The sequence below is a fragment of the Oncorhynchus mykiss genome, chromosome 27 (assembly GCF_057628025.1).
Source record: "Oncorhynchus mykiss isolate SJ-2025 chromosome 27, ASM5762802v1, whole genome shotgun sequence".
Taxonomy (NCBI): Eukaryota; Metazoa; Chordata; class Actinopteri; order Salmoniformes; family Salmonidae; genus Oncorhynchus; species Oncorhynchus mykiss.
Genome location: NC_143048.1, coordinates 48,115,281 through 48,128,844, shown reverse-complemented (window position 1 = coordinate 48,128,844; position 13,564 = coordinate 48,115,281). Strand labels below are relative to the sequence as shown.

At 41.0% G+C, this 13,564-nt stretch overlaps 1 protein-coding gene across 2 annotated transcripts in view; it reads right to left on the bottom strand.

Moving 5' to 3' along the window:
* c15h3orf52 (chromosome 15 C3orf52 homolog) overlaps positions 1 to 13,564 on the bottom strand; it is a 28,559-nt gene that overhangs the window by 12,373 nt on the left and 2,622 nt on the right. The window contains exons 2-5 of one of the 2 annotated variants that reach the window (XM_036965302.2): positions 9,492 to 9,569; positions 8,000 to 8,101; positions 4,746 to 4,839; positions 1,745 to 1,905 (exon numbers count right to left, since the gene is read on the bottom strand). In XM_036965302.2, the coding sequence (XP_036821197.1) occupies positions 1,745 to 1,905; positions 4,746 to 4,839; positions 8,000 to 8,101; positions 9,492 to 9,569 (435 nt within the window). Of the gene's footprint in view, positions 1 to 1,744; positions 1,906 to 4,745; positions 4,840 to 7,999; positions 8,102 to 8,333; positions 8,444 to 9,491; positions 9,570 to 13,564 lie in introns of those variants that run through there. The other variant, XM_036965303.2, reaches the window with a different exon arrangement.

The following is a 13,564-nucleotide window of genomic DNA, read 5'->3' as shown; positions in this document are numbered from 1 at the left end:
AGACAGTGTCACCAGCAAAGCACCCCCACACCATAACACCTCCTCCTCCATGCTTCACGGTGGGAACCACACATGCAGAGATCATCTGTTCAACCACACGGTTGGAAACAAAAATCTCTCATTTGGACTCCAAACCGAAGGACACATTTCCACCGCTCTACTTGTGTTTCTTGGCCCAAGCAAGTCTCTGAAGGACACCTCCTATTGGTGTCCTTCAGTAGTGGTTTCTTTGCAGCAATTCGACCATGAAGACCTGATTCACACAGTCTCCTATGAACAGTTGATGTTGAGTTGTGTCTTGTTACTTGAACTCTGAAGCATTTATTTGAGCTGAAATTTCTGATGCTGGTAACTCCAACGAAATGCAGCAGAGGTAACTCTTGGTCTTCCTTTCCTGTGGCGGTCCTTATGAGACCCAGTTTCATCACAGCGCTTGATGGTTTTTGCGACTGCACTTGAAGAAACTTTCAAAGTTCTTGAAATGTTCCATATTGACTGACCTTCATGTCTTAAAGTAATGATGGACTGTCGTTTCTCTTTGCTTATTTCAGCTATTCTTGCCGTAATATGGACTTGGTATTTTACCAAATAGGGTTATCTTCTGTATAACCCACACCTTGTCACAACACAACTGATTGGCTCAAACACATTAAGGAGGAAAGAAATTCCACACATTAACTAAAGCGTTAGTTCTAGTAGCTATGTTGACCATGACGTGACAACAATGTAGGCTGTGTGTAGCGGTTATGATATGAAGGTTTTGCTTATAACGTTTTTTTGTTGTTGCCTGGTCGCAGACAGCTAAATGTGTTGTGAACTGAAGTCCACAGGAGGGAGAGAGCGAAGTAGATAGATGCGTGAAGGAATGATATATACGACGAGCTGTTTTGTGTGTGGCTGCTATGAAAGTGAACTGTGTTTGCATTTGATCGGCGGGTGTGCCTATTCTATGGGGAAAAACTAGTCTAAAAACGGAAGCAAACGGGGATGATACCTAGTTGAATGTATTCAACTGAAATGTGTCTTTCACATACCTCATCCGACTCTGTGCGGTTCCTCATTCTGAAATGAATCTGTGGCGTAACCCTCTTTCAGGTCCTACTTTCAGTAATATGGTTATTATGTGCTAAGAGAGCAAGGATTTCCTTGCTACTAAATCCAATTCTAAAGTATAGTTTCACCAGGTCATCTAACTCAGGCATTTCAACAGTGGCGTGCAACAGGGAACCAGGGAGATATGTTGAAATAGGCTGTAACTGTGACTTGATTTAAAACATTTTGACACTTTATTCTCAAAATTGTAAAAAAATAAAATAATAAACCAAGTACCACCACGTTAGCCTTTTCCCCCTCTTCATTAGGCCCCAATCCTCTTCCGTAGAATCGGGGCGGCAGGGTAGCCTAGTGGTTAGAGCGTTGGACTAGGAAGGTTGCAAGTTCAAACCCCCGAGCTGACAAGGTACAAATCTGTCGTTCTGCCCCTGAACAGGCAGTTAACCCACTGTTCCTAGGCCGTCATTGAAAATAAGAATTTGTTCTTAACTGACTTGCCTAGTTAAATAAAGGTAAAAAATGTAAATGTTAAAATGTAAAATAAAACATTCACAGCCAGATGATATGTTGTAGTAACTCACTTGTTATGAAACAAACACGCTTCAAACATGCATTCCTGATGCGTTGAAGGTCATAAATAGATTTACAGTGAGATTTTGAAACATTCCTGAAAGTCATAAATGCGAGGTACCTTCTCTTGCAGTTGGCTGGACAGGGTCTTACTCTGATTGGACGCTGGGGATAGCAGATCTGGTATGAATATCTGATTGGTCAGTCTGAAGCTTCCGTTGAAACATCGCGGCAGCTCAAACAGCGCTGGATCGTACTTCTCGTCTATGTCATCATGGATTCCTGTTCAACCAGAGAGAAGAAGAGCCAGACAGTGTCATGGATTCCTGTTCAACCAGAGAGAAGAAGAGCCAGACAGTGTTATGAATCACTGTTCAACCAGAGAGAAGAAGAGCCAGACAGTGTCATGGATCACTGTTCAACCAGAGAGAAGAAGAGCCAGATAGTGTCATGAATCACTGTTCAACCAGAGAGAAGAAGAACCAGACAGTGTCATGGATCACTGTTCAACCAGAGAGAAGAAGAGCCAGACAGTGTCATGGATCCCTGTTCAACCAGAGAGAAGAAGAGCCAGACAGTGTCATGGATCACTGTTCAACCAGAGAGAAGAAGAGCCAGACAGTGTCATGGATTCCTGTTCAACCAGAGAGAAGAAGAGCCAGACAGTGTTATGGATCCCTGTTCAACCAGAGAGAAGAAGAGCCAGACAGTGTTATGGATCCCTGTTCAACCAGAGAGAAGAAGAGCCAGACAGTGTTATGAATCACTGTTCAACCAGAGAGAAGAAGAGCCAGACAGTGTCATGGATCACTGTTCAACCAGAGAGAAGAAGAGCCAGACAGTGTCATGGATTCCTGTTCAACCAGAGAGAAGAGCCAGACAGTGTTATGAATCACTGTTCAACCAGAGAGAAGAAGAGCCAGACAGTGTCATGGATCACTGTTCAACCAGAGAGAAGAAGAGCCAGACAGTGTCATGGATTCCTGTTCAACCAGAGAGAAGAAGAGCCAGACAGTGTCATGGATCACTGTTCAACCAGAGAGAAGAAGAGCCAGACAGTGTTATGAATCACTGTTCAACCAGAGAGAAGAAGAGCCAGACAGTGTCATGGATCACTGTTCAACCAGAGAGAAGAAGAGCCAGACAGTGTCATGGATTCCTGTTCAACCAGAGAGAAGAAGAGCCAGACAGTGTCATGGATTCCTGTTCAACCAGAGAGAAGAAGAGCCAGACAGTGTCATGGATTCCTGTTCAACCAGAGAGAAGAAGAGCCAGACAGTGTCATGGATTCCTGTTCAACCAGAGAGAAGAAGAGCCAGACAGTGTTATGAATCACTGTTCAACCAGAGAGAAGAAGAGCCAGACAGTGTCATGGATCCCTGTTCAACCAGAGAGAAGAAGAGCCAGACAGTGTTATGAATCACTGTTCAACCAGAGAGAAGAAGAGCCAGACAGTGTTATGAATCACTGTTCAACCAGAGAGAAGAAGAGCCAGACAGTGTCATGGATTCCTGTTCAACCAGAGAGAAGAAGAGCCAGACAGTGTTATGAATCACTGTTCAACCAGAGAGAAGAAGAGCCAGACAGTGTCATGGATTCCTGTTCAACCAGAGAGAAGAAGAGCCAGACAGTGTCATGGATCCCTGTTCAACCAGAGAGAAGAAGAGCCAGACAGTGTCATGGATTCCTGTTCAACCAGAGAGAAGAAGAGCCAGACAGTGTCATGGATCCCTGTTCAACCAGAGAGAAGAAGAGCCAGACAGTGTCATGGATTCCTGTTCAACCAGAGAGAAGAAGAGCCAGACAGTGTCATGGATCACTGTTCAACCAGAGAGAAGAAGAGCCAGACAGTGTTATGAATCACTGTTCAACCAGAGAGAAGAAGAGCCAGACAGTGTCATGGATCACTGTTCAACCAGAGAGAAGAAGAGCCAGACAGTGTCATGGATTCCTGTTCAACCAGAGAGAAGAAGAGCCAGACAGTGTCATGGATTCCTGTTCAACCAGAGAGAAGAAGAGCCAGACAGTGTTATGAATCACTGTTCAACCAGAGAGAAGAAGAGCCAGACAGTGTCATGGATCACTGTTCAACCAGAGAGAAGAAGAGCCAGACAGTGTTATGAATCACTGTTCAACCAGAGAGAAGAAGAGCCAGACAGTGTTATGAATCACTGTTCAACCAGAGAGAAGAAGAGCCAGACAGTGTCATGGATTCCTGTTCAACCAGAGAGAAGAAGAGCCAGACAGTGTCATGGATCCCTGTTCAACCAGAGAGAAGAAGAGCCAGAAAGTGTTATGGATCCCTGTTCAACCAGAGAGAAGAGCCAGACAGATAACACACGATCTACAACTGCTATTTTTAGTCACATGCATTATATATGAAGCAAGTTTTAAGGCACATGTCCACAATCTATTTTAATGTCTCCAATTCTATTTTTGTCTATTCCATTCTGCTCTATTCCACTCTGCTCTATTCTGCTCTATTCCACTCTATTCCATTCTGCTCTATTCCACTCTATTCAACTCTGCTCTATTCCACTCTGCTCTATTCCACTCTATGCCATTCTGCTCTATTCCACTCTATTCTACTCTGCTCTATTCCACTCTATTCCATTCTGCTCTATTCCACTCTATTCTACTCTGCTCTATTCCACTCTATTCCATTCTGTTCTATTCCACTCTATTCCATTCTGTTCTATTCCACTCTATTCTACTCTGCTCTATTCCACTCTGTTCTATTCCACTCTATTCTACTCTGCTCTATTCCACTCTATTCCATTCTGCTCTATTTCCGCTCTATGCCATTCTGCTCTATTCCATTCTGCTCTATTCCACTCTATTCTACTCTATTCCATTCCACTCTATTCCACTCTGCTCTATTCCACTCTGCTCTATTCCATTCTGCTCTATTCCACTCTATTCCACTCTATTCCACTCTATTCCATTCTGCTCTATTCCACTCTGCTCGATTCCACTCTATTCCACTCTGCTCTATTCCACTCTGCTCTATTCCATTCTGCTCTATTCCACTCTATTCCATTCTATTGTGGTAAAGACACGGATGAAATATGGTAAGGACAACCAGAGCATTAACAATAGAAGCGGAAACAGAAACGCTGTACCTAAACACACAGCGAAGGAGACTCCAATCACCAGCAGGATGAGGAAGATGAGGAAGATGAGGATCATCCACCGTCTTCTGTGCACCATGCAGGTCTACAAACAACACAATACACTTTACACTACACACAGCAAACCATTTTACATTTTGGTCATTTAGCAGACAAACAGAACAACACGACTCAAATCTACAGACAAACAGGTAGCAACACACAACAGTCAACAACACAATTCTGTCCATTGGAATGCAATTCAATTCAACTGATTGCAATGGAGAGTACAGGACTTACAGGCCTACTGTAAATTGATTTGAATGAATGAGTGGTTTGTTTGTCGTAGCCCCATGATGAATTTGCATGTAAAGTCTGAAGTCAAATACCAAAACTGCTGTCACAGAGCCAGACCGTTCTGCAGGCGTTGTGAGATCTGGTAACGGTGCTACCCAACTATTAGCTGACACCTAACTCACCTGTTACCTGTTACCCAACTATTACCTGACACCTAACTCACCTGTTACCTGTTACCCAACTATTACCTGATACCTAACTCACCTGTTACCTGTTACCCAACTATTACCTGATACTTAACTCACCTGTTACCTGTTACCCAACTATTACCTGATACCTAACTCACCTGTTACCTGTTACCCAACTATTACCTGATACTTAACTCACCTGTTACCTGTTACCCAACTATTACCTGATACCTAACTCACCTGTTACCTGTTACCCAACTATTACCTGATACCTAACTCACCTGTTACCTGTTACCTAACTGTTACCTGTTACCTAACTGTTACCTGTTACCTAACTGTTACCTTCTACCTAACTGTTACCTTCTACCTAACTGTTACCTGTTACCTAACTGTTACCTAACTGTTACATTCTACCTAAATGTTACCTGTTACCTAACTGTTACCTTCTACCTAACTGTTACCTGTTACCTAACTGTTACCTTCTACCTAAATGTTACCTGTTAGCTAACTGTTACCTAACTGTTACCTTCTACCTAAATGTTACCTAACTGTTACCTGTTACCTAACTGCTACCTGTTACCTAACTGTTACCTTCTACCTAACTGTTACCTGTTACCTGTTACCTAACTGTTACCTGTTACCTAACTGTTACCTGTTACCTAACTGTTACCTGTTACCTAACTGTTACCTGTTACCTAACTGTTGCCTTCTACTGTTACCTTCTTACTGTTACCTTCTACCTAACGGTTACCTGCAACCTAACTGTTACCTAACTATTACCCATTACCCAACTGTTACCTGCTACCTAACTGTTTTCTGTTACCTGCTACCTAACTGTTTTCTGTTACCTGCTACCTAACTGTTTTATGTTACCTGTTACCTAACTGTTATCTGATACCTAACTGTTACCTTCTACATATTTTTTTTGCCTGTCACCTAACTGTTACTTGTTATATAACTGTTACTTGCTACCGAACTGTTAACTGTTACCAATTCTTACCTAATTGTTCCATAATTGTTACCTGCTACCAAAATGTCACCTGCTACTGAACTGTTAACCAACTGTTACCTAACTGTTACCTGTTACCTGTTACCTAACTGTTACCTGTTACCTAAATGTTACCTGTTACCTAACTGTTACCTTCTACCTAACTGTTACCTGTTACCTAACTGTTACCTTCTACCTAACTGTTACCATCTACCTAACTGTAACCTGTTACCTAACTGTTACCTGTTACCTAACTGTTACCTAACTGTTTCCTGTTACCTAACTGTTACCTGTTACCTAACTGTTACCTGTTACCTAACTGTTAACTTCTACCTAACTGTTACATGTTACTGTTATCGTCTACTTGACTGTTACCTGTTAGCTAACTGTTATCTAACTGTCACATTTTACCTAACTGTTACCTGATACCTAACTGTTACCTAACTTTTACCTGTTACATAACTGTTACATGTTCCCTAACTGTTACATGTTACCTAACTGTTATCTTCTACTTGACTGTTACCTGTTAGCTAACTGTTATCTAACTGTCACATTTTACCTAACTGCTAGCTGTTACCTGATACCTAACTGTTACCTGATACCTGACTGTTTCCTGATACCTGACTGTTTCCTGATACCTGACTGTTTCCTGATAGCTAACTGTTACCTGTTACCTGACTGTTTCCTGATAGCTAACTGTTACCTGTTACCTGACTGTTTCCTGATACATAACTGTTACCTGTTAGGTGACATTTAGGTAGCAGGTAACATTTAGGTAGCAGGTAACATTTAGGTAGCATGTAACATTTAGGTAGCAGGTAACATTTAGGTAGCAGGTAACATTTAGGTAGCAGGTAACATTTAGGTAGCAGGTAACATTTAGGTAACATGTAGGTAACAGGTAACAGTGAGACAGTAGTTACCTGTTACCTAAATGTTACCTGATACCTAAATGTTACCTTCTGCCTAACTGTTACCTGTTACCTAACTGTTACCCGTTACCTAACTACTGTCTCACTGTTACCTGTTACCTACATGTTACATGTTACCTAAATGTTACCTGCTACCTAAATGTTACCTGCTACCTAAATGTTACCTGCTACCTAAATGTTACCTGCTGTTAACTTCTACTTAACTGTTACCCGTTACCTAAATGTTACCTGTTACCTAAATGTTACCTGTTACCTAAATGTTACATGTTACCTAAATGTTACCTGCTACCTAAATGTTACCTGCTACCTAAATGTTACCTGTTACCTAAATGTTACCTGTTACCTAAATGTTACCTGTTACCTAAATGTTACCTGTTACCTAACTGTTACATGTTACCTAAATGTTACCTGCTACCTAAATGTTACCTGCTACCTAAATGTTACCTGCTACCTAAATGTTACCTGCTACCTAAATGTTACCTGTTACCTAAATGTTACCTGTTACCTAAATGTTACCTGTCACCTAAATGTTACCTGCTGTTAACTTGTTCCTAACTGTGTTAAAGACAGGATGGAAGCCAACCACAGTCTGGTGAAGAACAGATACGACCACGCATGCTGAGGATTCTGTGACTAGAATTCTTTACAGACACATCTATATATGTATTTCACCACTTCCTTAGCACTGCAAAGAAGTGGCTTGGTGATGTGAACATTTCTCAGAGTTACACCATCTGCATGGTCACCCACCAACAACAACAATGAGATGTTATCATTTTTCAATTTGATTCAAAGATCCTGGATTCAATCATGACCAAGGGGTTGTTGAGAGAGACATGAAAAGCTGTGACACCTAGGTACCATTTCTTTGTTGGCGATGCTGTTCTGTACGTTGAGAGAGATCGACTCTTGGTTGACCTCTTGTCCATCAACCCAATGATGCCCGCCATTATCGACAGGAACCTGAGAACACACACCACGCACGTCAGTTTCCACCACAACACTAAACAATGATGTGGAGACAGGGTTATTGTCTTACCCTGAATGTTATATCATGATATCATGATGTTGTAGCTAGAAAACCCAGCCTAACGCTGAATGAGAAACCTGACCTGCTCCTTGTTCAACTTTGAAACCTAGTTCCTTCACATTGACACTTCAGATATTATAATGTGTATCACTACTAATCACTCACCTTCATCAGAGTGGTCTGTCCGTCTCTGTCTGTCTGTGTGTCTGTCTGTCATGCACACTGAAAACATTCATTTTCACTTTCTGTTTCTCATCAAAGTCAGATGTTCCTTTAGTCATGTGCCACTTCCCTGACACCACACTCCCTTGGCTGTTTACATACTGCACCGTCACAATGACACCATACCCCCTTGGCTGTTTACATACTGCACCATCCCCGCTACAATGACACCATACCCCCTTGGCTGTTTACATACTGCACCACTACAATGACACCATACCCCCTTGGCTGTTTACATACTGCACCATCACAATGACACCATACCCCCTTGGCTGTTTACATACTGCACCATCACAATGACACCATACCCCCTTGGCTGTTTACATACTGCACCATCACAATGACACCATACCCCCTTGGCTGTTTACATACTGCACCATCACCACTACAATGACACCATACCCCCTTGGCTGTTTACATACCGCACCATCCCCGCTACAATGACACCATACCCCCTTGGCTGTTTACATACTGCACCACTACAATGACACCATACCCCCTTGGCTGTTTACATACTGCACCATCACAATGACACCATACCCCCTTGGCTGTTTACATACTGCACCATCACAATGACACCATACCCCCTTGGCTGTTTACATACTGCACCACTACAATGACACCATACCCCCTTGGCTGTTTACATACTGCACCATCCCCGCTACAATGACACCATACCCCCTTGGCTGTTTACATACTGCACCACTACAATGACACCATACCCCCTTGGCTGTTTACATACTGCACCATCACAATGACACCATACCCCCTTGGCTGTTTACATACTGTACCACTACAATGACACCATACCCCCTTGGCTGTTTACATACTGCACCATCCCCGCTACAATGACACCATACCCCCTTGGCTGTTTACATACTGCACCACTACAATGACACCATACCCCCTTGGCTGTTTACATACTGCACCATCACTGCTACAATGACACTTTTGACAGTGAGGATGTGGTTGTGGTTACAATTAGACAGTAGTCCTTCCAACAGTAGGCTAGACATATTTTTCCCTGTGCTGTATACAAAAAGGCCACTGTGTTGCTGAGGGAGAAAGTACTTCAGCCACCAAATGGCAGTGATGACCCACCTGTTCAGGAGAAAGCAGGGGGTTTCCTTCCTCTGCTGCGTCATTGGTGGTCAGCATAGGTCTATTACCTGAAGTCATCTGCAATATGGAATATGGAATTATACAAACATTCTAATGGACATTCTAATGTTCTAATGGACATTCTAATGTTCTAATGGACATTCTAATGTTCTAATGAACATTCTAATGGACATTCTAATGAATATTCTAATGGACATTCTAATGGACATTCTAATGTTCTAATGGACATTCTAATATTCTAATGGACATTCTAATGTTCTAATGGACATTCTAATGGACATTCTAATGTTCTAATGAACATTCTAATGGACATTCTAATAAATATTCTAATGGACATTCTAATGTTCTAATGGACATTCTAATATTCTAATGGACATTCTAATGTTCTAATGGACATTCTAATATTCTAATGGACATTCTAATGTTCTAATGGACATTCTAATGAATATTCTAATGGACATTCTAATGGACATTCTAATGTTCTAATGGACATTCTAATATTCTAATGGACATTCTAATGTTCTAATGGACATTCTAATTGAATACTTGTTCAATCAGTATTCTATTAGCTGTTCTGCCTAAATAAAAAGGTACTTATGAGCTGAATGTCTTTGAAAAGGATATGTGAGAGGATGTTTACAGAAGCCAAGTTTTTATTACACTCCCTGAATGATATGCAGAAGCCAAATCAAATGTTTGTCCACCTGGCTGCATGTTCCAACTGAAACACATGTACGTTTCTGCAAGAATGTCCTCTGGTCATGGACAAATGTATGACTCTGGATTGCAAGACAAGTGAATGTTGCCAAAACAATGTCTAGCACTTCTGTGGCAACAATCAATGACATTATGAAACTATGGAGCAATCAATGTGAGCAGAAAGAAACAACCTTGGGTTGTTACTGGGCAAAATACAGTGATTATGTAGTGGGAGTTCAGATGCATTGCCTGTCCTGACATGACATCCTCTCTCTTAATGCTGCGAACCAGACAAGTCCTTGTTCAATGGTATAGAGGCTCTCAAGTTACATCTCATTCACAGCAGGCTGGTTTGTTTTCACCAATCAGGAACCGCTGGGTAAAACTATACATCAATACAATACACATTACTATTAATCTGATCATGTTTATCCTTCAATAAATCCTTGGGTGATAGAAGGTTTCAACAAAACAGAGACCAGGCTGTGTTGTTTTGAGTTAGTTCATTTGATGAAGATGATAACTCTGAACTCATGCCTTGTCAATCAATGTTAACCGTATGAGTCCCGAGACCCCAGCCCCCCGAAGTAATCGGCTTTTCATTTATCTGCATTTGCAGCCCTTATATTTAGCTCCTCTATGAATGTGTTTGTACCATTTTCCTTTTAGGACAAGCAGGGCCTCATGTAGATCAGAACACAAAACTATTAAAAACAAAGACCTGTTAAAAACCTGTTAAAAATGTTGCTACCAATGGATTCAGAAAACAATAGACGAATTCAAACCTGTAGCTCCAACACTGTTTAGAAGGGGTTTATGAGTCCAAATCGTGCCGGCATCGCGGTGAGACTGATTGGGTTCATGTTTGAACCACGCACGTCATGGTGGTGTCCCCAGAGTAGTGGGTTTTCAGCTACCGTTCTTACGGTCTTTCCACCCTGGTTGTGGAGATCAGTAACTATAATCTCATTCAGACTAGGAGACATCAGTAACTGTAATCTCATTCAGACTAGGAGACATCAGTAACTATAATCTCATTCAGACTAGGAGACATCAGTAACTGTAATCTCATTCAGACTAGGAGACATCAGTAACTATAATCTCATTCAGACTAGGAGACATCAGTAACTGTAATCTCATTCAGACTAGGAGACATCAGTAACTATAATCTCATTCAGACTAGGTGACATCAGTAACTATAATCTCATTCAGACTAGGAGACATCAGTAACTGTAATCTCATTCAGACTAGGAGACATCAGTAACTATAATCTCATTCAGACTAGGTGACATCAGTAACTATAATCTCATTCAGACTAGGTGACATCAGTAACTATAATCTCATTCAGACTAGGAGACATCAGTAACTATAATCTCATTCAGACTAGGAGACATCAGTAACTATAATCTCATTCAGACTAGGAGACATCAGTAACTATAATCTCATTCAGACTAGGAGACATCAGTAACTATAATCTCATTCAGACTAGGAGACATCAGTAACTATAATCTCATTCAGACTAGGAGACATCAGTAACTATAATCTCATTCAGACTAGGAGACATCAGTAACTATAATCTCATTCAGACTAGGAGACATCAGTAACTATAATCTCATTCAGACTAGGAGACATCAGTAACTATAATCTCATTCAGACTAGGAGACATCAGGAACTATAATCTCATTCAGACTAGGAGACATCAGTAACTATAATCTCATTCAGACTAGGTGACATCAGTAACTATAATCTCATTCAGACTAGGTGACATCGTTAACCACAATCTCTTTTAGACTAGGAGACATCGTTAACTAAAATCTATTTTAGACTAGGTGACATCGTTAACTAAAATCTATTTTAGACTAGGAGACATCGTTAACTATAATCTCATTCAGACTAGGAGACATCAGGAACTATAATCTCATTCAGACTAGGTGACATCAGGAACTATAATCTCATTCAGACTAGGATACATTGTTAACTAAAATCTATTTTAGACTAGGTGACATCGTTAACTAAAATCTATTTTAGACTAGGAGACATCGTTAACTATAATCTCATTCAGACTAGGAGACATCGTTAACTATAATGTCTCATTCTTACCTCTTATCTACATACCTGTGGAAGATGAGTTAAAACATATCTTTTCAAGGTAAATGAATCCTTGATAAACCCCATCATAAGGCCTGTATGGCTGCATCAGAAACCATTGGTGAACAAATACAATCTTCCATAACGGGGTGACAAATAGACGTATCATTAGGGACCCAATGCAACAAGTCAACAATGTAGACTAACGGTATTGCTGTTTCATAATATGACAGATTGGACTCCAAATGTTTCTAAGAGGTGTTGTTTAATTGTTCTTATCTCTAATTACACTAATTTAGCAGGAGATATTTAAGGAAGGTCAGACAGTCACTCAGGACTACAAGGTTTTGGTAAACACTCTAAATCCCTCATTTGGAAAAGTTCCGGAAAGTAAATGTTCCTTAATTTCACAAAATCCGGTAATGAAATGTGACATTTTAGTTTTTTTTTATATATATATATTTTTTTAACTTAGAACTATATAGGACATTATACAATTCAATGATCGATACGTGGCAGGTAACTAGGATTTTCAGGTTCAAAATGTTCACCCAATATTTCCCGACCTCGGCATTGCAGCCTGTCTTATTTAGGCCCCATGTTCACCGTCTTTGGAGAAGGGTGTAATGGCCGTTTCTTGATGTGAAATGACATGCATTGATGCTCGCTATTTGGTCTGTGGCCGTTTCTTGATGTGAAATGACATGCATTGATGCTCGCTATTTGGTCTGTGGCCGTTTCTTGATGTGAAATGACATGCATTGATGCTCGCTATTGGTCTGTGGCCGTTTCTTGATGTGAAATGACATGCATTGATGCTCGCTATTTGGTCTGTGGCCGTTTCTTTTGCGTCGTGGACAACAGTTGATGGACAACTGTAGCATTTATAGCTTAGCCTAACCCTCTCCCTTTTCCTAACCTTAACCTCTTTTCATCTAACCTGCCATGCAAATTCACCTAATCTGCCATGCTAATTCACCTAACCTGCCATGCTAATTCACCTAACCTGCCATGCTAATTCACCTAACCTGCCATGCTAATTCACCTAACCTGCCATGCTAATTCACCTAACCTGCCATGCTAATTCACCTAACCTGCCATGCTAATTCACCTAACCTGCCATGCTAATTCACCTAACCTGCCACTTTAATCATTCTAACCTGCCACTTTAATCATTCTAACCTGCCACTTTAATCATTCTAACCTGCCACTTTAATCATTCTAACCTGCCACTTTAATCATTCTAACCTGCTATGTAATCAAAT